This window comes from Syngnathoides biaculeatus, chromosome 1, assembly GCF_019802595.1.
Source record: "Syngnathoides biaculeatus isolate LvHL_M chromosome 1, ASM1980259v1, whole genome shotgun sequence".
In the NCBI taxonomy this organism is placed as follows: domain Eukaryota; kingdom Metazoa; phylum Chordata; class Actinopteri; order Syngnathiformes; family Syngnathidae; genus Syngnathoides; species Syngnathoides biaculeatus.
The window spans coordinates 15,385,421-15,410,894 of record NC_084640.1 but is presented as its reverse complement, the minus strand read 5'-3'; the positions used below and the strand labels follow the sequence as shown (position 1 = coordinate 15,410,894).

Sequence of the window (25,474 nt, the reverse complement as noted above, 5' to 3'; positions counted from 1 at the left end):
GGTCAAGTCCGTACAGTTGCTTTTTTTTTGCCGAATCCCGCACGCAGGGGACAAAAATCTCACGTCCTCGGCGAAATACCGCAAAACGTCGTGGATCCGGATCGCCGTTACCAATCTTTCAGGGGAATCAGCTCGGTAGTATTTGCCGAATCTTGCGCAGAGTGAGGGGAAAAAATAACTACTACTAAGTACTTTTGCTGAATCCCGCTCACAGTTTCAAAAATCTGACACCCCTTCGGCCAAATACCGCCAAAATCCTGGATCGGTAGTTTTTGCTTCGTCCTGTAACCGCAAAATTGGTAGATCCAGAGCGCTGTGCCAATATGTCGCTCTATTTTTTTGGGGTCTAGATCCTGGATGCTAGCAACAGAAGTAACAAGTAGAAAACAATGAAAAGGTAGCATCCTAATGATGGAGGTAACATGAACACTAGCTAGTCAAAACGGCGACTTCTGGAACTTTCCGCTAGCCAAATGAATACTGGCGCATGACGATTTTGCAGCAATTCTCCGTTTTTCTGATCGTCAGGCTCGCTCCCCGCGTAGCGTCACGAGGCGGATTGCGCGTGAAAATGGCCGCGGCGGGGGGTGGGGGGGGGTCAGCCGTCCCCTCGCCCCCCTCCCTCCGGGAGTAGAGGGAAAAACCTGCAAGCTTTAGCCGGCCGCGGCCGCCTTCTATTTTTAACGGCAATGACGGCGAGGACGCGGCGGCGGCGGCTAGCCGTGACACACAGTAACACCGCGCGCACGCCGAATTCGGCAATCAACTTTATTGGCAGACACGCGGGAACGGCAAACATCAATCAGAGCTGACGGCGAACGGGATTAAGAATTTGCCCTCCGGGTGTTTAATTACACTCAGGACTGGCACGCACGGATGCTACGTGATTGTTGTTGTTGTTGTTGTTTATGTACGTTTCTATGAACTCTGTGGCAGAAAATTGTGTTTTAGCCCTTTTACGGGACGCTCTCGGGAACAATTAGCATATCTCATTATTGGGTTCCATTTTTAGCTTTTTTTTTTTTAATTATTATTGTCTTTGTTCAATTTGCTTTGTGAATTGCATTTGGAGATAATGATGATGCAAATTATGCTTAGTTTTATCTTTTTCATGATGGCTTCGTATTGTGTATTTTTAAAATGAATCGATGCAATTTGATTTGATTGCATAACTTTTGCATTTCTGTTACATTTGAATGGCATTTTTCTGAACACTATTTTTAGATTTAATCTCTAATTTTATGTATTACTGGATTGTGTATTTATTTTTTCACTGTGTATAATAGATTTTTGCTTAATATACTGGATATATCTTTAATTTCATTTGGTTTTTATCTAATTCCATATTTAAAACTGTTGAAATTAATGTTTTATTGAACGCATTATTTCTATATCTGGCTTTGTTTTATATTTATCATTCATCTTAATTCAATTCTCATTTTAATATGAATAGATACGCTAAAATAATAATAATTATGGTGGATCCGATAATAAGAAAATAATTACGCTGTATTTATCTGAAATTTTATCGTGGTTGAATTTTTCATAATGATAATAATGTAGCTATTTTAATCATAAAAATAGCACTCCATAATATTGTGCTTTATAAAAGCAGTAATGACGTATAATAAAATAGCAGCAACTGTTTTTCTTTACATTTCTATCTTTTTTTGGTTTCGCTTCAACGGGCGTTGTGCTTCTCCTTGTAATGTCAGCGCCGTGGCCACCTGGGGGCAGCATAATACATACATGCACATACACCCCGCGAGGAAACGGTCTGAAGTATTAGTTTTATCCAAATCTGATCCAGATTCGATGTTTTTTTTTTTTTTTTTTCAGGTGAGGAACGACCTCACCAGCGAGCTGGAGAAGGCCGACATCCACATCGCCGACACCGAGAGTTTCTCCAACGACCCCTGCGTCAACGTCAAGAAACTCAAGGTGAGCATTTGAATACCGAACAGAAACGCCGCGTTTGATTCCTGGCGGGAGCTCGCCCGACGTCGCCGTCTCGCCAATCAAAAGGTCTTCATTTGAATAATACTTAGCTGTTATCATAACGCGTATTAATTGAAGTGCCTGGAATCGATGTGTCACCTGCGCCGCCGTGCGCGAGACCCCGAGAGATGAGTCGCATACGCTGGCCGCGGAATACCGTACCCGGAGGGGATCGTGGACGAGCGGGGTTTCAAGCCCAGGTTGTGACTTTCACAGTAGTTTTCACTCTGGTTTAGGTTTTTTGGTTTAGGCTTGAGAGGGTTCTGGTTTCAAGTTGGCCTTTATAGCTTCGGTTTGGGTTTTAAAGTAAGGTTTTGAGTCCGGGTTAAGGTTACAATTGAGTCCTTCTAGCTACGGTTTTGGGTTTTGAGGCAGGTTTAAGAGTTTGGAGCAAGGGTTATGATCGCAAAGTATAGTTTTGAAGATAAGGTTGCGGGTCTTAACAGGACCTTTTCAGATGGGGTTCAAGTTCCAAACGTTGATCGTGTTTTGTATTTAAATTCAAGCGGTTTCAAAGTAGAGCTTCGAGATAGGTTTAGGGGTCTAAGTCGGGTTCGAAGACCTGGTCAGGGATTTACAATTGAGGGGTTTTTGACGGGTTCTCGATTTATCAACTAGAATTGCAAGAAATCCGACCAACCGAGTCACGGTCCGTCTGCGGCAGGCTCGGTTCCCGGCGTCGTCGTCTCGCGTTCCACATTTGTCGATCTCGGTCCCTTTCAGGACAACGACGTGAGGATCATCATCGGCCAGTTCGACGAGAACCTGGCGTCCAAAGTCTTCTGCTGCGTAAGTGGTCTTCGCCTCGTGCGGGACACGGGCGGCCCGACCTGAACCTGAACCTGAACCTGAACCTGAAGGCCTCTCCCTCCCTTTTACCCTCGTAGGCGTACAACCTGAACATGTTTGGCAGCAAATACCAGTGGATCATTCCTGGCTGGTACCAGGGCAACTGGTGGGAGCAGGCCAACAGCACCAACTGCACCACCAAGAAGCTGCTGGCCGCCATGGAGGGCTACATCAGCGTGGACTTTGAGCCTCTCAGCGCCAGGCAGATTCAGGGCATCTCCGGAAGGGTGAGGCCGCTTCCGTTAGGGGAAAAACAACAAATGCAGCCGAGCGTCGTGATGATATTTGCTTGGTATTTACGGTGCTGATAATTGTGACTCCAGGACATGAAAAAAAAACGAGCAGTTGAACCACAAAGTATTTTGCTATATTTTGTCAACGAGTAAGCTACATTGTTTCTGTACTCTTTTAGCTAGCAGGCTAGGTTGGCTGTTTATTAGGTAGCGAGCTAAAGCTACTTCCGTTAGCAGGCTGCATCCTGGCCTAATTAGGGTTTTTTTTTTTTCTTTCTTTTTTTTTTCCAGTTCCTTAGCTATCAAGCGACTTCCGGGTTTGTTTGGTTAACAGGCTACATGCTACATTTTTTCAAAATTAGCAGGTTAGCTCCTGGTTAGTCTATTTATTAGCTCGATTAGCAGGCTGCATTAGCCTAGTTAGTTTTTTTCTAGTTAGCAGGCCTCTTCCTGGTTGGTCTGTTTGCAAGCAAAATACTTGACTGGTTTGTTTGTATGTTTCCTCGCAGGCTACTTTGGACTTTGTTTTAGTTTATGGGTTGGAAGGTTACGTCCTAGTTTGTTAGCAGAGTAGTCCCTCCTGGTTAAATTTGACAGTTGTAGCAATCTTCTTTCTGGTTCATGTGTTGGTTAGCTTGAAATCGTCTGCCTGCTTTATCTTTTTTGCCATTTTCTTGACAAACTATGTATTGATGTAGCATTACAACGACAGTATATCTTTATCCAATTATTCAATTCATCTAGGAGGTAATGTAAAGAATAATGAAATTTGTACCGTCTCATTTCAGACCCCGAAGGAGTACGAGCGCGAGTACAGCCGCGAGCTGCGTCAGAAGGGCGTGGAACCCAGCAAGTTCCACGGCTTCGCCTACGACGGCATCTGGGTCATCGCCAAGACCCTGACCCGCGTCATGGACCTGCTGCGCGTCAAGCAGCGGCAGAGCGGCCACCGCAACTTCACCGTGGACGACCACGAGGTGGGCAAGATGGTGCTGGACGTCATGAACGAGACCAACTTCTTCGGCGTCACGGTGAGTCCGAACAATCGCTTGCAACTTTATGAAATTGTGCCCGTCTGCGTTCATTAGCACAAAAGTTTTACAGACTATTTATTACCCAACAGGCTACTTCCTGTATTAATTTTCTTTCAGGTTATTTCCTTGCTTGTGTGTTTGTTGTTGTTTGTCGGCAAGCTACTTCTTTTTTTTTTTTTTTTTTTTCTTGTTGGTTAGCTTGGCACTTCCTGATTTTTTTCTGTTAGCGGAGTATTTTTTTCTCCTGTTTTGCTTTTTTAGCTAGCAGGCTAATTCCTGGTTAGATTAGCAATTTAGTAGTTAGCAGGCTGCTTGTCGGTTAAGCATTTACAGAGACGATTTATTACCCAACAGGCTACTTCCTGTATTAATTTTCTAGCAGGTTATTATTTCCCGGCTTGTGTTTGTTGTTGTTTGTCAGCAAGCTGCTTCTTTTTTTTTTTCCCTTGTTGGTTAGCACTTCCTGATTTTGTCTGTTAGCGTAGTATTTTTTTCTCTTGTTTTGCTTTCTTAGCTAGCAGGCTATTTCCTGGTTGGATTAGCAATTTAGTAGTTAGCAGGCCGCCTGTCAGTTTAGCATTCACAGAAAGCATTTATTATCTAACAGGACATTTCCTGTATTAATTTTCTTGCAGGTTATTTCCCGGCTTGTGTTTGTTGTTGTTTGTCAGCAAGCTGCTTCTTTTTTTTTAGTATTTTTTTCTCTTGTTTTGCTTTCTTAGCGAGCAGGCTATTTCCTGGTTGGATTAGCAATGTAGTAGTTAGCAGGCTGCTTGTCGGTTTAGCATTTAGCTTGCTACTTCCCGGTTTGTCTTTGATACTAGCAAGAAAACTACATCCCGCTTCGTCCGTTTGTCAGTTCGATACGTCGTAGGTTGATAACAGCCAGCCAGCTTTTATTGTTGGGCGGACTCCTTCGCTTTTAGCTAGCTGGTTTGTTAGTTAGCAGGTCAGGTCGGAGTATATTTGAGATTTGCTGAGAGGCTACTATATTTTTGTCAGTTTGAAGGCTACGTCTTAATCTGTTCTTTCACACCGTCAAGCAAGCCACCCATGTTGAACTTCACTGGGGGGTTTAAAACCTCCGCATGTACGTAGGCGATCCTTACATTTAGCATCTTAACGGCGTAAACTGAGATCTCTCCTGATGACGCTTTTTTTTTTAATACACACACACTGCATCATGTCAATCTACCGAGCACTGCAGGTGTTGCCCCACTACAAGGGTACCAAAAGTTATTTTTTTTTTTTTTGGCTTGTTTGTTTCTTTGGTACCCCTGCCAAAATTCCAGGTGCCAAAAAAAGCAGCAGCAGCACCCGCACAGTGACTCGCGGCGGCGCTCCGAGGGTAATAATAGGTGTTCTCTTGAAAGCATCTGTGAAATGAGATTAAACAAATGTTACCCCGCACGCACCAGGCGGCGGACACGGGAAGGCAATCTCCCTCCCTCCCGCCCGCCGCCGCCGCCGCATGCATCTTTTATGCCACTTTCTTTTACCCCCCCCCCCCCCAAAAAAAAAAAAAAAAAAAGAAGCCACTGTTATACAACCTGGAAAGCTGCAAATTGCAGCTCTCGATTCAAAGACTTCTTCCTCGGCGGTGTCAAACACACGCAACCCCCGCGGGAGCGCAGCGGCGACCGCTCCGCGCCGGAACCGCAAGATGACGCCTGGACCCGCTTGGGCGTGAAGCGAGGTCGCCGTTGCCCCCGTTGACACCCGTGTTCTCTCTCGATTTGCGGTCACCGAGGCGCGACCGCAAACGTTTCTTTTTAATGTGTGCACGCGTGTTAATTAATTCCGGGGAGCGCCGCCATTTTGCTGTAATTAGCGAGGTGTGAGTCGGCGCCTTGTTTTGATAGCACGGCGGCAGTATGTGCCGGGGGGGGGGGGTCAATTGCTGAGTCATGCAGGCAAGGGTTCCGTTTGCACAGCAGGTGCTCGGAAGGTGACGTTTAACGAGCTGTTCGATTTTTGCAATCGTGTTTGTGTGAATGGACGAGCGCGTTTACGTTTTGCGGACAGACTCCGCCGCGATTAGCGTCAGCACCCACGCACTTGCTGCCAAGTGGCCCATTTGCCGAGTTTCTTTTTTTTTTTTGTTTTTTGTAGGTAAACCAATCCCTGCTAATGTTCGGAGTTGAAATGTTTTTTTTTTTTTTTTACCCTGTACATGCACTGTGCAAGGACCCGACGTCAAAGTCGGCGCGTCGCATATTTTCCGCGCCGCTTGAGTACGCGCAAGCGCGTCCGAGATGACAAGTCTCGCTCCCCGCATCGGTGTGGAGCAAGATGGAGGAAAAGGCGAAGTCGGTAGAAGGCGGGCGAGCGAGCGAGCGAGCCGGAGTCGGGATGAAGCCGCGGAGGCCAAAATTGATTGGACGACATGAGACGATAATGTCGCAAAGCTCAATTGCTTTTGTCTACTTTGTCGGCTCTGCGGCTTAAAAGTGCTTATCTTGTTCCTCGTGTGCTTCAATCAAAGACTTTTTGAGTGTGTGTTTGTGTGGGGGGGTGTGATGACTTTAGCCTGATGCTAGCATAAGGAATTGACATTTGACGCTGATTGGACTCAAGCAGCTTTGATTTGATTTCCATCGTAACGGCGTAGCGAAATTGTCGCGTCATCGGTCGCAGATGCAGTTTCAATGCACCGACATGAGATGCAAAACTGCCGCTCGGTGCATTTTTCACCGCCCAGCTCGTCTGTGAAGTCCGACTTTGCAAACTGTCGCATTGTCCTCCAGTCGCCAGCAGATGGCGGCGTTGCCTCGCTTTGCATTTGGGACCAGCGACGCTTTCGAGCGGAAGGCCGGGATTGGCGCGAGAATTTCGAGTCGTCGCCGCGATTCGGCCCGGACGTTGAAAGTCGTTTGTTTGGACCCTACGCGTGTTCACGAATTGAGGAAGATATGATATATATACGGAAAATGGATTTATTACAAAGGAATGTGCGATACAGACGTCCGGGTGTGTCTTCTGGTGGAATAGTCAAAGAAGAAGACAAAAACTGCCCGGTAACAAATGGTTTATATATGTATGGGTCCATGGTAAAAGTGCCCCCCCCCCCCAGTCTGGTCCCGACGGTAACTTTCCGCTCCTTATCTGGTGTCGTTCATCTCCGCGGCAACGCCCGGGTGAGGAGGATGCCGCCAGCCGGTTTAAGATCAAGGACACTCACCGCGCTCCACAACACAGTCGAGCGAGGCGGTGAATTAGCATCGCTAGCCGCGCTTGTTTTTTTTTTTTCAGTTGTACATTTGCAAATAAATGATTTTAAGAAGAGAAAACGTTTGAAATAAATGTATCACAAGTGCGTAGGGGGCGGGGCTCACAGTAATTGACACTGTTTAGTAATACGGCGCAGCAAATTAAATGAGCCGCGGCACGCCGAGCGGAGACTGCTCCGGCCGCCGCAAAATGCCGCTGACGTGTTTACGATTTATCGCCGCGCTCACGTGATTTTTGTGGTCTTTCTTTCTTTCTTTCTTTCAGGGCCAAGTCATGTTCCGCAACGGCGAGCGGATGGGCACCATTAAGTTCAACCAGTTTCAAGGTACGGACGCAACCTACGACGGCGGAAAAATGGAAAACGTTTAAAAAAAAAAAAAAAAAACATAAAGAAAGTGATTTACCCCCCGAACCACGCTGAAGTTCGCGTCGCGCTCGATGCGCTTCGATCGGCACCGAGTGAGATCGCGGGGGGGAGAAAAAGATGATTTGAGAGAAAAACACACACCCAAAAAAAAAAATGTTGAGGTCCGAATCCGGATGTCACAGCTTGCTTTGGTGCAAATCAAAACAGCGGCAACCTACCGAGGTGTGCCATTTATTCTTCTGCTTTCTGACAAACACGTCAAAAATGGAAAAATCCAATACAATACATATTTTGGAGGCTTTATTCATGGAATTTTACCCTTTTTTTTTTTTTGGTCAGTCCTTCCGAGAGCAGAACCGCGCCATGTTTTTGATTTTATTTTTATTTTTTGTCTTTCTCCGCCGGCACCTCCTCGAGGTGAAATGAACGCATAATTGAAACGGCATAAAGGAGGGAAAGCATATTAAAAAACATATTAAAGCGCATCTTCCCGTCCTTAAGTGATAGTCGTTGCCGAGTGCTTTATTATCTGCGTTACGGATGTTTTGTCATATTACTAATGCGCTTTCGGATGTATTCTGTTGATCAGATGGTTTTTCTTTTTTTTTTGGGGGGGGGGGGGACAACAGAGGGACAGGAAGTGAAGGTGGGCGAGTACAACGCCATCGCGGACGTGCTGGACCTCATCAACAACTCCATCCGCTTCCAAGGTACGCAAAACAAACCAGACAGAGACTTTGTTTTTCCACTTTTGCCAGAATTATGGATTATTTGTACTTTTGCAGGCATACGGAAAATGAATGTCCGCCAGCAATGTGAAAAAAATGCCGTTGCTAACGCCTTAATGTGTAAAATCCGGTTAAGAATTAAAAAAAAAAAAAACACACAAGGAGGTAGGATTTTTTTTTTTTTTTTTTTTTTTGACATCAGAAACCCCCCCCCCAAAAAAATGAAAAAGGGGTGACTAATTGTGATAAATATCCTAATGAAGGAGGTGGCGCAGCTGGTAAAGCGTTGGCCTCACAGTTCTGAGGTCCACGGTTCGATACCGGCCGGGCCTGTGTGGAGTTTGCGTGTTCTCTCCCCGTGCCTGCGTGGCTTTTCTCCAGGTGGGCACTCCGGTTTCCTCCCACACCCCCCCCCCCCCCAAAAAAAAAAAAAAAAAACAAAAAAACATGCAACATTAATTGGACACTCTAAATTGCCCCAAGGTGTGATTGTGATTGGTTGTTTGTCTCCATGTGCCCTGCGATTGGCTGGCGACCAGTTCAGGGTGTTTCCCGCCCGCCTCTTGCCCATTGACAGCTGGGATGGGCTCCAGCACTCCTTGCGACCCTTGTGAGGATAAGCGGAAAAGAAAATGGATGGATGTCTAATGGAGGAATGACGTTTCTTCCCCCCACCCCCTTCCGGAACGTCCTACATTATCCACCGCAACTAACAAACAACAAATGATGGTGCTTATCCTCACAAGGGTCACAGGGAGCGCCGGAGACTATCGCGGCTCTCAACACCCCGAACTGCTCGGCAGCCAATTGCAGTGCAGATCGAGAAAAACAGCCACACCCACAGTCACACCTTGGGGCAATTTAGAGTGTCCAGTTAATGTTTTTGGGACGTGAGAGTGGCCGGTATCGAACCGTGGACCTCGGAACTGTGAAGCCAACACTTTTCTCCACCGTGACCAATATTAAGCAAAAAAATGATAGCAGAGATATGATCTGCTGCTTTCTTTCTTTCTTTCTTGCCCCCCCCCCGCCCGATAACCATCTTTTTTTCAGCGAGCCCAAATGTTTTTTTTTTTTTTTTTTTGTTGCAATTTTTGCGGACTTCCGCCCACGATAAGAGATGGCGAATAAGTTGACCGCCGAGGCGAGAAGATAAAAAGGAGCGGAGGGGCGCCGAGCGCGAGGCGGCCATTTTCTCCCCGAATGACCTTTGAACCCGTCTTGTCGCCCGTCAGGAGTGGAGCCGCCCAAAGATCGCACGTTTGTGCGCCTGCAGCGGCGCCACATCAACGTCCCGCTTTACAGCATCCTGTCCACCATCACCGTCTTGGGCATGCTCATGGCCGGGGCCTTCCTCTTCTTCAACATCAAGAACAGGAACCACAGGTGGGGGGGGGCAAATATCGATATTACAGCACGGCTGTCACAAGCGATGAGCATTTTTGATCGTTTTTTTTTTTTTTTTTTATCAAGTTCTGTGCGGGCTTATGTGTACATTTTACAGTTAAAACGCATCCGTGGGCAGCGTCCCATTTTTAGGACGTCGGAATTTTCACGCCCCCGTTGAAAAATACGTTCCTTTGATGAGCGAGGTTTGAGTAGTTCCCTCTCGTGGGCAGCGTTCCATTTTTTGGGGATGAGATTATAAATGAGTAAAGTTATCATGTAACCATAAATGAAAAAGACAGCTGGGATAGGCTCCAGCACTCCCCGCAACACTTGTGAGGATAAGCGCCTAGGAAAATGGATGGATGGATCTCGCGGCGCACTTATTTCTTTGATTGTGACTTTTATCTCAATAAGGCAAAAAATTGCCACGCTGCCCATGAATGCGTTAAACATTCTGATTTTCTTTCATCGTATTATCGTCGCTATTACAATATACCGCTAAAAAAATCTTATTAATTTCTCATATACTACACTATTGATACGGAAGTCTTCATAATTTTCATCACCGTGGCATATCTTGGCGACCATGTATCCAGTTTTTTTTTCGTTTTGATGTGTAGGATTATTGAAAATAATGATAAAATATGTCAAGCGCAAGACAGTCAAACGTCGCGGTTGCCTTTGAAAATATGAATTAACGCGCTTTGTCCATATTGTGACACCGCTAGCGTTGCAAAATGTTTTCCGTACTGTACCAAAAGTTGCATGCACGACTGGCGTTTCACTCCAAATATCATATATCAGTATCGAAAGCAAATGAGGAAGAAAATGATTGCTGTCCAATACGCCGATTGCGCAACTTCTGCGTGGCGTTCGCTGGCGGGCCGCCGATTTGGACGGTGCGAGCGCTGGTTTTTTTTTTTTTTTTTTTTTTGATTTGCTTTTTGCTTCTCGGCGCAGACTGATCAAGATGTCGAGTCCCTACATGAACAACTTGATCATCCTGGGCGGGCTGCTGTCCTACGCCTCCATCTTCCTCTTCGGACTGGACGGCGGCTTCGTGTCCGACAAGGAGTTCGAGACGCTCTGCACGGTCGGTTTCCCCTCGCCGGCGCCGCCGCCGCCCACTTCCGCCCCGCGAGCCCGGCTCGGTTTGAGTCCTCCGAGAGTGTCGGGAGCGAATCTTCACACCTCGTTATCACCTCAATGTTTCAAGTCATTTTTTTATTATTTGGACATCCCGCAATTCAAATCCAAAAGATTTTTGCATTGAAGCAGTTTTTTTTTTTTTGTAACGCAGCACACTTCATTTTTTTTTTTTTTTTTTTTTTTTTTACCGTCTGGGTGACGTTTTGTTTCTTCTTATTAGGACGAATTACTCTCAAGCGCGTGACAGCCTCCGTGCTTGCAAGATAAGAGACGAGGAAGCAAGCTGACAGCGTTTGTTTGTTTTTTGTTTTTTTTTTTCCTCCTCTTCTTATTTGCGGTTCATTTTTAGAGCGCTATTTTGGCATCTTCAAGGAAACGTTCGTACCCGTCGGAGACGTTACGAGGGCCCGAGTACCAGGCGGCGTGGTTCCAAAAATATTCACCTCTGAGGTGTCGGGCAACCAAAATGCAACAGGAAGTGGTCCGGCGGCGGGTTCGGGGGCAAATTTCAAAACCCTACTAGGGAATTTGTCCCAACCGGAAGCAAGGCAGCCCCCGGGCCAGACCTTTGAGATGAATCTAACGTGGGTCGAGAATTGTGCCGGTTTGCTGACCGTTTTTAGGATCTTCTGCCCCTCCTAAAAAAAAGGAGATGCGATTTATATTTTTTTTTTTTTTGGGGGGGGGGGGGTCTTATTTCCAGATGACCTTCATTTCGTTTTGTCCCCCGACAGGTTCGAACGTGGATCCTCATCGTCGGCTACACAATGGCGTTCGGCGCTATGTTCGCCAAGACCTGGCGGGTGCACGCCATCTTCAAGAACGTCAAGATGAAGAAGAAGGTACGGGGGCCGGGTATTTTGACCCGGCTCGGGTCTTTGGCTAGCCGTCGGTTTTCACGTGATTCTAACCCAGGTTAGCGAAAACTCCAAAATGTAAGAGTTGGTCAAATAAAGTCCAGGAAGACTTTGTAAAGCCAGAATATGGATTATGAAATCATACGGAAGAAGCGACGGGCAGCGGACGCTCAGGGGTGACTTCTTTGTGAGTCCAAACTCCAGCCCAGGATCTGTCTGATGTTGAGGATCGGAGACTTCTGACCCCGAACGAACGAACGGTTTATTAAAAAGCTGGAACGTGACACGTGACTTGAGACCATGATGCAATACATATATTTATATTCATACGTCAGGAAGACTCGACGCTTAAAAGGGATTTAAGGAGTCAAGTCGGACCCGTGAGGTCTCAGTTTTTATGCCCACCGAGCGCTTTCAAGTCTGGAAATAACTTTGGCGGCGCACGCTCAAAGCTTTTGAGCCATCACATTCAATCACTTTGATTGGCCGAGTTATGTAAGAGAGATGCAGACTGTAGTAGCGGTTCTTGGCCCCCCCCCCCCTTTTTTTTTTTTTTTTTGGTTTTTGTATTTATAGAACCGCCCCCTCCCTCCGGGCCCCCCCGTCTTTCTGGAGCAAGTGTGGGCGGGTGGGCCGACGACGGATCAAAGAGTCGGGAGGGATGCGGGGCCGAGAGGGCCGAGGAACCAGCCGGAGAAACGGGGGGGGGGGGAGTAGACCTGAAACCGGCAAGGCCCGAAAACAAAATGGCCAGACGGTTTACGGCGCAGGGGAACTGAAACCGGGACGTTCTTGACCTTGAGCTGCAATACTTTGTTCTGGACTATTCTGCAGCGCCGCAATTTCCACGAAACAGTCCATTTCGGTTCGTTCGGTTTTTGCCAGGCACCATACGATTGTAATAATTATCATCATAATAATCTGGAGCAAAAATAGTGCCGAATTTGGGAACGAAGATGTGATTAAAATTGCTGGGTGGTGGTATGCGCGGTGAGCAGAGACGTGAGCTCGGTTTAGCGGTCACGCTAAAGCGAGAACCGTTCCCGTGCCCCCCGAGGCAAACGTCTGGATTGCGCAATTTCCCGCCGCGGGGCCGCCTGACCTTTTCCTTTGAGCGCCGCTTCCATGCCGTCAAACGGCGGGATAAATAAAGATCACAAAACGGGCGGCGGCGGCTTTCATCCCGCCGGAAAGTTCACGCGACAAAAAAGAGGAGCGTCGCCATCGGACGCCGTCGCCTCACGTCTCCGGAAGAGGGGTCGGAGGGGGGTTGCGCACATCCTCGCCAACCCCGCCGGTTAATTGCAGCTAATCAGCGGTTGTCGGTACCGGCGGGTCTCCGGTTGGACCGCGATCAGGGTTGTTGGGTGCGACGCTCATCAAAGTCTCCTTGTCCCCGCACGCAGATCATAAAGGACCAGAAATTGTTGATCATCGTCGGCGGCATGCTGCTCATCGACTTGTGCATCCTGATTTGCTGGCAGATTGTGGACCCGCTCAAGAGGACCGTGGAAGAATACAGCCTGGAGGTGGGTCCGCGTTGGCTGAGCTCGGTCCGATTTGTCCACGTCCGTGCGTTTGCCTCCGCCGGGATGTGGGAGATTCCCACAATGGCTGCATTTGGAGCGCCGGGGGCTACGATGCCATCTTTGTCTTGATTAGTTTTGGGTTGAGATGTGAGCCGCTGCAAACTTCCTGCGTTGACCCCCCCCCCCCCCCCCCAACCGCCTGACGTTGGATGGGAGACGTTGGCAAGGCCTGCTGGCAACCGAGTGCTTGGCCTTGTTTTTTCTAACGGGAGGAGCGCAGAATGGAAATCGTGTTTCCTGCTCCACAGCACACTAGCTAAAATGCTAACGTTACGCCGTCAACTCGGGTTGGCGGAGCACCGGTCAGCCGTGCTCTGCCGCCAGAATTTCGTACGAAATCGACAACCGTTCCTGCCTCATTAGCATCATTCTGTAACGTTCGCCATCAGAATTTTGTACGAAATCGACAACCGTTCCTGCCTGATTAGCATCATTCTGTAACGTTAGCCGTCGGAATTTTGTTTAGGCAAAAAATGAATAATGTCGGGCTCATTTGGGACGTTCTGGTCGGGAATTACTGCTCCAAATTGTCCATAGGCGTAACTACGAGTGTTGGTTACGCAACAGAATCTCGGAAGGGTTTAAAATAAACAAAACGTCCAATTTGCGACATGTCTGCATTCCTTCTACGAAAACAAAACTTTTCAGCAGAACTTTTGCCAGGGTATCGAACCTTTTCCCACGATGCACAACATTCACCGTGTTACAAAAACTTTCCACCATCGAGTCGCAAAACTGACGATTGCGACGCAAACCCCATCTGTACCCCTCACACGTAATCCAGTCCAAGGAACATCGTCATTATTTTTCTGCTACGTCGGCCGCGTCCCTCCCGTCGGTCGCCCTGGGAATCGGGATCGGCCTTCTTGCGTCCGATCCCACCCCCCGAAAAAACAAAACCAAATCTCTCTCAGCCGAGCTCGGTCCAGAAACCCCACGAAGGGGGGGTGAGGCGGACTCCCACGCTCTCGCGCCGTTAATTATATTCGCAACGCTATCCGGAGCTCAGGGGTGAGATTCCGAGAACGCTCGGCGAGGAAGCGAGCGCGCGCGCCGACGGAGGGAAATGTTAAACGACGTCGCCGGGCAGGCTTGACGACGTTAGCGAGTAGCGTCTCGAAATCTTTGTCTGCGGCGGCACAAATGAGCTCAGCGGAGAACGTAAAACCGGGAGATGGCGCCCGACGCCGCCGCCGCCGTTATTTCCTTCCGTCCCTTCGGAATAGATCTCACTGGAAGCGCGAAAATAAACCTCCTAGCGAACTTTATTTAGCACTTCACGGGAGTCCTCCTAAGACTGAAAGACGCGCAGTTGGCAGATCGCGTCCTTCTGTGGGCCCGAGGGTGCTGGCAACAATCGGCAAAAAGGAAATAAGATGAAGAGAAGCTGCTCAGCTCGTGTACAATCCGAGTTTTTACGGGAGAGACCTTGCAATAACCCCGCGAAGTCGCTAATCATCTCGACGCTCAAACGCCTCCGACCTTCGCGAATTAAGAAATACGATTTTTTTAATACAGTTGCTTCAATTCAGTAGTAATTAGCACGAAAAGGAACAGCAATCAGTAGAAAACTGAGCAAATGAAAAAGCTAACTAGCTTCACTTTCTGCTCGAGTTGTAGGATTTCTTACTCAATACTGATCCCGTTTTCTGGAATAACTGTCCAAGCCCCCGCTCCAATGCTCATTGACAATAAAATATCAATAAAAAGCATTGTTTGCTCTGATGAGATGATTTTTCGTACGAAATTCTGATGGCTAACGTTACGGAATGATGCTAATCAGGCTAACAAGACCATTGCGCAGGAACGGTTGTCGATTTCGTACGAAATTCTGATGGCTAACGTTAAAGATGGATGCTAATCAGGCAGGAACGGTTGTCAATTTCGTACGAAATTCTGATGGCTAACGTTACAGAATGATGCTAATCACGCTAACAAGACCCATGCGGAGGAACGGTTGTCGATTTCATACGAAATTCTGATGGCTAACGTTAAAGATGGATGCTAATCAGGCAGGAATGGTTGTCGATTTCGTACGAAATTCTGATGGCTAACGTTAAAGATGGATGCTAATCAGTCAGGAATGGTTGTCGATTTCGTCCGAAATTCTGTTGGCTAACGTTACAGAATGACGCTAATCAGGCTAACAAGACCAATGCGCGGGAACACTTGTCGATTTCGTTGTCCGTCTATTCTGCTCTTAAAAACGTCGTAACGGAGCGCGACGCCCGGTGGCCTTGACGCCGCTGACGCGCCGGCTTCTCGGGACATCGCGGGAACGCCGACCGTGACGCCCGTGCAGCAAAAGTAGACGAGCATGTGACCTTGTGTGCGTGTGTGTGTGTGTGTTTCCGTGTGTACCTTTTTGCGTATACGTCGACATTTTTTTTATGTTTTTTGGCGTCTCCCTTGCATAATGAAGGACGAACTGTCAGGAAGAAGATGATTAGCATTCCAGCGGATCCCGCAGTCAAGCATCTCCTCCCTTTCCTCCTTCTCTCTCTCTCTCTCTCTTTCTCCCTGCTCCCTCCTTCCTCACGTCGCCATGGCAACGGCCACGGTTTTCCGACACCCGCAACACCGTTGATCCCGCCAGACGAAAATAGCGGATTTAGGGCCTCTTTTTTTTGCATGGCAACACGTGTGCAGTGAGGGAGGATGACGACGACGACGACGACGATGATGATGATGATGAGGCGTTCACTGACGCACTTCGGCGGTTTGAAGGCGAACCCGCGCTTATTATCGGTGACATCATCGCCAGGCGGGTACGGCCCGCCCGCTTCTGCTCATGTTCGATCGGGCCGGATGAGCGTCTGGCACTTTTGCGGATTTCTGTTGTGCGCGTTGGCAGCCGTCGTGAAACTTGTCCAATAATGGCACAGACGTGATTTTTTTTTTTAAATGTAATTATTTCTGGTTGTTCAGACTTGATGACCTTATTTGGCTTTGGATCACTTTTTTTTGTCGATTTCTGTTGCTCAAGTCGGCGCCGGTTGTGTCTAAAGTGTCGAGGAGAGTCGTCGCAGGAATTTTTGGGATGTGTACATGAAGTATGAGAAAACGCTGGAGACATTTTTCGGTGACTTTTTTGGGACTGTGGATTGTTTTTGTCCTTTTGTTGATTTTTTTTTTTTTTTTTACTGTGCAAACTCGAGGCGATCATTAAGTCCGGTAATTCCGGGACGACGGAGCGCACCGGATGATAAACCTCACCCAGTACATTTGTAAAGGAAATACCATTTGGTACATAAATATGCCGCAGCCGTGTATTAACCGCAAGTACCCACGAGATATTTACAGAGGAAAATTAGTTTAATGCTAGCACAGATGTGCTAATGCTAATGGGAGCGCGGCGCTAACAGGGCTGGTTTAAAAAAAAAAAAAAAAAAATCATACCGGTAAAAAATCACGGACGCACGGCAGTAACACGCTAGCGCAGCGCTAACAGGGCCGGACCGGTAAAAGTCACTTCCTGGGCACATACATTCCAGCGATCGCACTCTTACCTTTTCCGCTCGAGTGCCCCCTTGCCGCCGTTAGAAAAATTGCACAAATTAGCCGCATCACCGCGTAATCCGCAGGGTTGAAAGTGAAAAATGTCGCGGCTTACGGGCCGGAAATTGCGGTAGATGACATAAGATATGGATTTTTTTTTTGTTTGTTTACTTTGTATTGTTGATTATTTCAAGCATTTATGTGTGCATATTCCTATTGTGCAAGATGGCGGCCATCACGGTGATTAATTCAATGTTGTCGTGGGCTTTTTTGGAAAACTCCATTTCCATCGGTCGACGTAGCCGTTTTTGCGTGTTATTCAGATGTCATTTCAACCTACTTTTTTTTTTGCGCCGCGCCGAACAGATCCGGTTTTGAAACCTTGAGGAAAGTACAGCGAACTGAAAGTTTCCAGCACTTTCCGTACAGTTTGGGGAATTGTCCCGTGCGTGCCGCCCCCGACGCCAGCTGGCTCTTCCCTTTCCGAAAGTGTAATTCGACGAGAAATGAATCATGGATGACTTTGCGTTGAAAAATACATAAGGGTCCCGCTCGCTTGCCTTCCTCTTTAGTTGTTCGCTCAGGTGGGGCGAGCGAGTTTAATTGAGTCTCGAGATGTTCCGTACGAAGAAGAAGAAGAAGAAGTGGCGAGCGAGAAACGGCCGTCGCGTGGGGCGGCTGCGGCTGCGGCGCGATGCGCTTTGTTAGCCCGGACACAAAAGCGGCTGCTGCGATCGATGCCTTTTCAAAGCCAACCGAGTCATGAAGGGATCACCGCCACCCGCCTCGGCCTTTTCTGATCGACCACCTCGCGTCGTCCTTGCCGAGTCTTGACAGCCCGCAAGAATGGCGCAGGGCGTCCCAAGCAGCGTGCGCCGCGTTGCATGATGGGAAGGGGGAAAAAAATGTCGCTCGGATCCATTATTCATCATTATGTGTTGCATCCACGGTGAATGTTTTCCAATGAGGAAGAGGAAGTAGAGAACGGCAGGTGGCGTAACTCGCCGCAGTAAACAAAAACGGTGCAGCTCAGCCTCTGGTTAGCTCGCGAGCGTTTTGCTTCCAGGCATCCTTAGTGATGTAACACTTTCCCGAAAAGTAAAAAAAAAACAAAAAAAAAAAAACGATTTAACGTGAGCTGTACGGCAAAATTAACTTGGGAGAAACGCCAGCATGAAGAGATGGAAACTTATGGACGGTTTCACTTTCCCAAAAAGAAAAGAAAATGCGCTGCTAGCAGTTAGCAGAGGCGGCTCGGAGGTCAGGTTTTCGGGCTCGACGGCCGACTTGTCAGAAACGGCTTCGCGTCGGCGTGACAATTCTTCGGTCCCTAAAAAAAAGAAGACGAGCCGTTGGTGTTGCGCGTTCCCAAAAAGAAAAGAAAAGCGCTGCTAGCAGTTAGCGGTGGCGACTCGCCGCTAAACTTTTCGGGCTCGACGGCCGACTTGTCAGAAACGGCTTCGCGCCGACGTGACGATTCTTCGGTCCCTAAAAAAAAGAAGACGAGCCGTTGGTGTTGCGCGTTCCCAAAAAGAAAAGAAAAGCGCTGCTAGCAGTTAGCGGTGGCGACTCGCCGCTAAACTTTTCGGGCTCGACGGCCGACTTGTCAGAAACGGCATCGCGCCGACGTGACGATTCTTCGGTCCCTAAAAAAAAGAAGACGAGCCGTTGGTGTTGCGCGTTCCCAAAAAGAAAAGACTGCTAGCAGTTAGCGGTGGCGACTCGCCGCTAAACTTTTCGGGCTCGACGGCCGACTTGTCAGAAACGGCTTCGCGTCGGCGTGACGATTCTTCGGTCCCTAAAAAAAAGAAGACGAGCCGTTGGTGTTGCGCGTTCCCAAAAAGAAAAGAAAAGCGCTGCTAGCAGTTAGCGGTGGCGACTCGCCGCTAAACTTTTCGGGCTCGACGGCCGACTTGTCAGAAACGGCTTCGCGCCGACGTGACGATTCTTCGGTCCCTAAAAAAAAGAAGACGAGCCGTTGGTGTTGCGCGTTCCCAAAAAGAAAAGAAAAGCGCTGCTAGCAGTTAGCGGTGGCGACTCGCCGCTAAACTTTTCGGGCTCGACGGCCGACTTGTCAGAAACGGCTTCACGTCAGCGTGACGATTCTTCGGTCCCTAAAAAAAAGAAGACGAGCCGTTGGTGTTGCGCGTTCCCAAAAAGAAAAGAAAAGCGCTGCTAGCAGTTAGCGGTGGCGACTTTTTTTTGGGGGGGGGGCCACAAAAGTTTTGCCGTGTTTGTCAATACGAGAAAAAAAAAAATGAAAACGTGCACGGGAATGAAATCGGAAATGTCACCGTTATGTCGTGATATTTCAAAAACCAGCCATAATAATTACTCGATAACCCAGAAATCACGTTGAATAGCAATTTTTATATACGTTGAATATGAAAATATATGAAATAGATAAAAATATGAAAATGCACGTTGAATAGCAATAGCAATGAATCAGTCTTGTGTAACGATATTGTAACGCGATACAATACAGCATAATATCAATATGTTTTGCGATTAGAAGAAAAGCCAGCAATCGAACGAGAAGCCGAATATTTGACACTTTTGGATCATTGCAGTAATACAACACATTACAAAATTTCATATTTTGTTTTACAGATTGCAGAAAAGCAACTAATCGCATCGGCTTGCCAAATGGATTTTTGAATCATTTGCGTTTTTGTTATTAAGATAAGACGTTGGACTGTATTTTGTCCAAGTACATAAAAAAAAAAAAATGTTTTACAAACTGAATCAAATCATTGACATTTGTGTGGTGAGAGCGAATCGCAGCATCGCATTTTCCCGTCAGTCAACATCCGCTCTCCGTATTGATCCTGCAGCATCAGATATGAATTGTACGACAATTTCCGTTTGCGTCCGTTCACTGCACGTTTTAATTTTTCTCAAATCAAATACGTACCTGTAAATCCGTTTCTGGGGAAATTGCGGGTGTTGGGGCGATACGTACATGCGAAATTCCCCCTCCCAGGACTGAATTAGGCCAATATTTCTCTTATTGTGGGGAAATATGTATCGGATTTAGCCAGACGGTCCGTATTTCTTGGCTCGATGGTGATTTTTAGGCTCGTTTTAACAGCGGCGGGGAAGGTCGTCGGCTTCGGTGCGGCGCGGCGGAGGATTTCTGAGGTTTGACTTCTAATATTTTGTTTATTGATCTTTCGGGGGGCGGGGGGGGGGGGGGCGGCACATCCTTTCATTTCGGAGAATGTTTGCGCCGCGTCGTAAGCGTTGTCGGTGAATCGCGGCGGTGGAGGGAGGGCCGCGCCGAGGGCTCCTCCGGGCGGGCTAAATTGGACCCCCCCCCCTCCCCCGTTCCGAGTGGGTCGGGGGTTCAAAAAAAAAAAAAAAAAAAAATGAAATTGCCGCCGACTCTCTTTTTATGTATTTGTCTCCTTTCGTATCGCGGCGTTTGGTCGCTCACAAAAACGGCAGATTTAGCCGCCCGTCGCCTTCGGGTGGCCTCTCCCCCGCCCCCCCCCCCTCCCCCCTTCACTTTCCCGTGATTTTCATTTTTTATTTTTTCCTCCTTTCTCCTCCCCCGCTGCTCCACCAGACTGCTGTTGCTAGGCAACGGCTGATTGACCAATTAGAAGTCTTCCAAATGAATAGCGGCGTGAGGAGTCCCCGCGGTTACCCCAGCCGAGGTTCGTCTGCGGCCGTCTACTGTAAAGGCGCAGCGGAGTGCAATGAACGCCAAATATGATTTTTTTTTTTTTTTTTTTTTTTTCTGTGCGTGTGTGGACTGGCGCGCATAATTTTATGATCTTCAGCTGCAGTCGAGTGCTCGTTGCGGTTTTCTCCGCGAGTCCTTCGTTCGCTATCAAGGTCGAAGGTTGTGCGGCGTCCTGACTTACGCGGATTTGGTCGGTCAGTTTCTAAGTCCGGTAGGGGTGGAGAATCTTGGGTCCGGTTAAATCAAGGATTTGGGTTTGTTTACGTGAAGATTTAAGTTATGAGGTCTGGTTTAGGCTCCAGATATACTGTCAGATTTGGGTTCCGGGGCCCGTCTGATATAAGTTATGAGGTCCGGTTTAGGCTCCAGATATACTGTGGTATCAGGTCCAGTGGAAGGTTCACCTGTGTCCTGCTTTGAGGTCCAGTTGCAGTCAGGGTTTACATTCCGGGTACCTTTATTTCTTGGTTCCTGTTAAATGTTGGTTTAGAGTAAGAATTATGATCCGGTTAAATGAAGGTGCAGGTGCATTTACAATCAGGTTGAAGGCGCAGTCTTAGGACCACTTGGTCATGTTCCAGGTCCTTTCACGTTTAGGCTCCAGTTAAGGTTTAGGGTTCGATTACAGTAAGATTTAGGTTCCGGGGCCCGTATGATTTAAGTTATGAGGTCCGGTTTAGGCTCCAGATATACTCTGGTATCAGGTCCAGTGGAAGGTTCACCTGTGTCCTGCTTTGAGGTCCAGTTGCAGTCAGGGTTTACATTCCAGGTACCTTTATTTCGGGGTTCCTGTTATATGTTGGTCTCGGGTTCGCTTATGGTAAGAATTCCAGTTAAATGAAGGTGCAGGTACAGGTTTAAGGCGCAGTCTTAGGACCACTTGGTTATGTTCCAGGTCCTTTCACGTTTAGGCTCCAGTTAAGATTTAGGGTTCGGTTACAGTAAGATTTAGGTTCCAGGGCCTGTATAGGATCCAGTTCAGTAAAGGTTCAAGGTTCAGTTAGGGTACAATTCATGTTCCAGTTTAGTGACATTTTAGAATCTATTTGCAGAAAAATATGGTTCTAGGTGTATGGTTAAAGTCCACGTTTCGGGCTCGATTACTGTAAGGTTCAAGTTCTGTTTACGATTAGGTTTAAGATAGTCTTACAGTTAAGTGTTGTTTCCAGCTCCAGTAAGGCCTTGGGTCGCGTTACGGCAAGATTTACAGTCCGCGTACTCTGTTTAACACGCATTTCCATTAAAAGGGGTAGGTTCCATTTCCAGTAAGGCTTTAGGTGTCAGGTATACTCTGGTTTAAGGTCAAGTGGCCTTTGGCTTTATTTTGCATTTACATCAAGGTTTTAGGCCACGTTGCGGCAAGGTAAGGAGTTCAGTTCAAGCTGAAGTGTCACGTCCAGTTAAATCAGCGATTAGTTTTCGGTTGCAGTCATCTAGGGTCGACTTTGCGTAAGGTTTCCAGTTGGGTTGTTGCTCTTTCAGGGTGCACTTTGTCAGTTTAGAGTCCACTTACAGTGAGAGGACGTGCGAGTGGTCGCACGTCACGATGAAATGAACGTAAGTCAAGTGTGATTCAGTGCGAATTGACAGAAAGCCGCGCGAGTCAGCTGCTGAGCCCTAATGGAATCCTCCGGGCCGGGGATAGAACGCCGATGGATGTGCCTGCTCCTTGATGGACTGTGTCTCTACCGGTCCAGAGTCACCCGGTTGATGGAAAGTCAGACAATGGACGGGACGGCGGAAATAGCAGGGGTGGGACACCTCACCTCCGTACGTAGCCGGCGTTAGGACGTGTCGGCAACGAGTCCGGTATAGCTGCCGTGAAGAGAGAGCTACAGGAGACCACCAAGGTCGACGGATGACGGCGAAGACGAGAGCACTCGGCCGCCACTTGAAGGAGGGCGCCGCCTCAGCGGTGTGAGCCTGAGAATAGCAAAGAGGTGGCCGCCGAGTGGAGTCCTTTTACGCCAGACCTTGAGCCCGGGGCACACTGCGGGCGATGGCGGAAGGATGAAAGTTGGCGAGGATCGGCGGGGGGGACTCGAGAGGGACTGGAGCGGGTGGAGGACGGAAGGACGGAACGTGAGGCGAGCACGCTAAATACTTCAACGTCCGGTTCTACGGTCCCGATCGGTTCATCTCTTAAAGGCAGGACTTTATGTCATGTTTAGGTCAGCGCTGCTGTCAAGTGTACGTAACAGGTTTAGGCTCCTATTTTTGGTCAAGTTCTGGATCCCAGTCTCTGTGAGGTTTTCCGTAAGATTAAGGCTTCCGACAGACACGTTCAAAAACCAGGTGCACTACGGTTTAACTCCAAGTAGTAGCAGGGTACAAGGCCACCTTCGACTAAGATTTAAACTCCAGGTGCACAAAAGTCTAAGGCCCAGTTGCAGCAACCGGTTGGTGGAACCAGAAGACGGGGAAAAAAGAAAAAAAAAAAACAGGAGCAGAAGGCAACTGTACTGATCACTGGACGCGAGCGACAGCCGAATCGGAATCTCTGTGACGGCGAGACGGTGCGAGGAGCGTAAAGTGAGGGGGGTGTCACGGCCACTTATCATCACAGCGCCGAGGGTGACGTTGATTAGCACTCGCTGCCGACGGAAAGGCCGGGTAATTAAGCCGAGCTGACACCGTGGAGACCCGGCTTTCTCCGACTCGCTAGGCCAACTCTTGACTCGTTTGCGTTACCTGCTGGGATTGATTATTTCGCTCGCCGGTTTCGAGATGCCATCAGATGCGATCCCTTTCCTCGCTTCAGTTTAGACCGTCGAGTGACGTGCGACGTTGCCGTCGGTGAATCGGGACGTATTTATAGTCCTCCCGGTGCGTCTGTGGCGCCGCGAAGGTCGTGTCGCCTCCCGTCTGAGCGGCTGGCGGTTTGTGTCAATGTCACCTCTGTTTAAAGCCGCCGCCTCCTCCAAAGCGTGACTCGGCTCCCCCGTCATTTTCTGGCTCGGCCTCTCCAAGTCGAAGAGCTTCCTGCTCGCTTTGATCGTCTCGTTCGAGATGACTTAAAAGAGATAAAGGTGGACTACTTGGTGGTGGCCGGTTGTGGTTTCAGGAGGCGCAGGGAAAGGGGAGGTGGCACCAGGGTTGGGGCTAGTATGGTTAAGGACTTCAGGGTATTGGGGATTTAGGGTTAAGGTGACGCTAACTTTGGCCTTTCGGTCGGCACGTTCGCGAGCATCACCCACTCACGTTTAGCGCGTAGCATTAGCAATGTTTCCACTTGACCTGTACTTGTTACAATCACATTTGTGTGTTCAGGGTAGACTTCTCTTAGTGGTAGACTTGTGACCCTTGGGTCAGTATTCCTAGATTACGGTCGACGACCTCCACGTGTTCTACTGTTCTGTTGCTTTTTAGTGCCGTCTGCGTCGTATTTGTTGTTTTTTTTGTAATCCATTATTCAGTATAACGAGGATTTTCATCTGGACTTCAGTAACGTGTGACTGCTCGTAAAACACGTACCCTTTTCCTCTCTAAAAAAAAAAACCAAAGACAAGACTGTCATGTTTCCCTCCCGCCACCGGGGGCAGCGTGTGTCGGATGCCGGATATCGTACAAGAGAGTCGTCCAGTTACGCCAATTTGCCAGCTCAGTGGACAGTAAAAAAAATTGATTATATATTCTATTCTTCGCAAAAAAAGTCTATGAAACGACGACGCCTGCTCGGGTGGGAGGTTAAATGGCTTCTCGGGGAACCAGAACAGTCCAGTTGCGATCCAATCAATACGCTGAGGGTGAAACCAGCTGCGATGACTGCGAACATTCCCAGGCGCGCCCCTTGAGATGCAAATTCAGTTCCCGGCTTCATGACTCAGGGCATTTTTATCTCAAGTGGTTTTGATCTTTCGGAAATATGTATCGTGGCGTGACGTCTTTTGTGAGTTTTCTCACGCGCGAGCTGCTTGTAAGAATTAGCATGCAAAGTATGGGAGGGCTGCGTTGGGGGTCGCGGGCGTAATGTCGTCCCCCCCGCGCCGCCATCTCTCATTTCTTTCCCTTTATAGACGGAATGAAAACGAGCCAGTACGTCTTTCTCGCTCTCTCTCTCGGCGCATCGATCCCTCCCCGTCCTCTCGGCTTCTCGCGGCTACGCGGATCTCACCGCCAATCCTGGCGCCGATCGATAGCTGGAGCGCGGCGGTGTATTTACTGTACGTATCACAAATGAGCCCCCACCCCGCGCATTAGACATGAATCCGTAAACGGTGGAGACGTACTGTAGGCGAAAGCGCGGCTGCCGCTGCGTTCCGGATTCACGTCTGCAGTTTACCGTCGGTGGATGTACAAGAGAAATCCGAGTCTTCGCGCAACCCGACGCCTCGGCGAAGTACGACTCCGCCGGGGTTAGACGTACACGGTCGACCGGAACGATCCCTCCTGTCAGAGGTGCACCGCACGTCCATCCCAGGGGGAGAAAGTGCACGACATCAAGGCCCCCCCCCCCCCCCCCCCAAAGGGTTGGCGGTGATGAACCGAATTCACCACGTTGCAAAAATTCCTCTGGAATTGCACCTTTTTTGCATCCGGACCGCCGCAGTTTTGCATTTTGGTCTTGTATCACTCACCCTGAAATAACGCCATCATTTCGCAGTTTCATCTTCTGTCGTGAAATATCATTTCCAGTATCGATTATTGCACGGTTGTTTCCGCCAAAGGTTCTCGGGGGAAGTCCTTCTGTCGAGCACGTCGACTGCCGTGCGTTTGTGCGGTTTTTGCTCCCGCGTTCGTTTCGGGTCGTCACTCCTACTTCGAGTTCTGCAGAACGCGAACGGACGACGGCGAGTACAACGATCGAGTTGACGGTCCCGCCCGTCCGCACCGTCGCTTCGTTGCCGCAAGTCGCTTCCGATTC

At 48.5% G+C, this 25,474-nt stretch overlaps 2 protein-coding genes across 7 annotated transcripts in view; one reads left to right on the top strand and one right to left on the bottom strand.

The window, feature by feature from the left end:
- ndrg1a (N-myc downstream regulated 1a) overlaps positions 1-25,474 on the bottom strand; it is a 148,851-nt gene that overhangs the window by 36,667 nt on the left and 86,710 nt on the right. The gene's annotated exons all lie outside the window — the stretch shown is intronic.
- gabbr2 (gamma-aminobutyric acid (GABA) B receptor, 2) overlaps positions 1-25,474 on the top strand; it is an 84,536-nt gene that overhangs the window by 45,613 nt on the left and 13,449 nt on the right. For all 6 annotated transcript variants that reach the window (XM_061821834.1, XM_061821854.1, XM_061821844.1 and 3 more), the window contains 10 exons: positions 1,840-1,941; positions 2,722-2,787; positions 2,886-3,074; positions 3,869-4,111; positions 7,610-7,670; positions 8,342-8,422; positions 9,676-9,826; positions 10,790-10,922; positions 11,713-11,820; positions 13,242-13,364. In XM_061821834.1, coding sequence (XP_061677818.1) covers positions 1,840-1,941; positions 2,722-2,787; positions 2,886-3,074; positions 3,869-4,111; positions 7,610-7,670; positions 8,342-8,422; positions 9,676-9,826; positions 10,790-10,922; positions 11,713-11,820; positions 13,242-13,364 — 1,257 coding nt within the window. The remainder of the gene's footprint in view (positions 1-1,839; positions 1,942-2,721; positions 2,788-2,885; positions 3,075-3,868; positions 4,112-7,609; positions 7,671-8,341; positions 8,423-9,675; positions 9,827-10,789; positions 10,923-11,712; positions 11,821-13,241; positions 13,365-25,474) is intronic.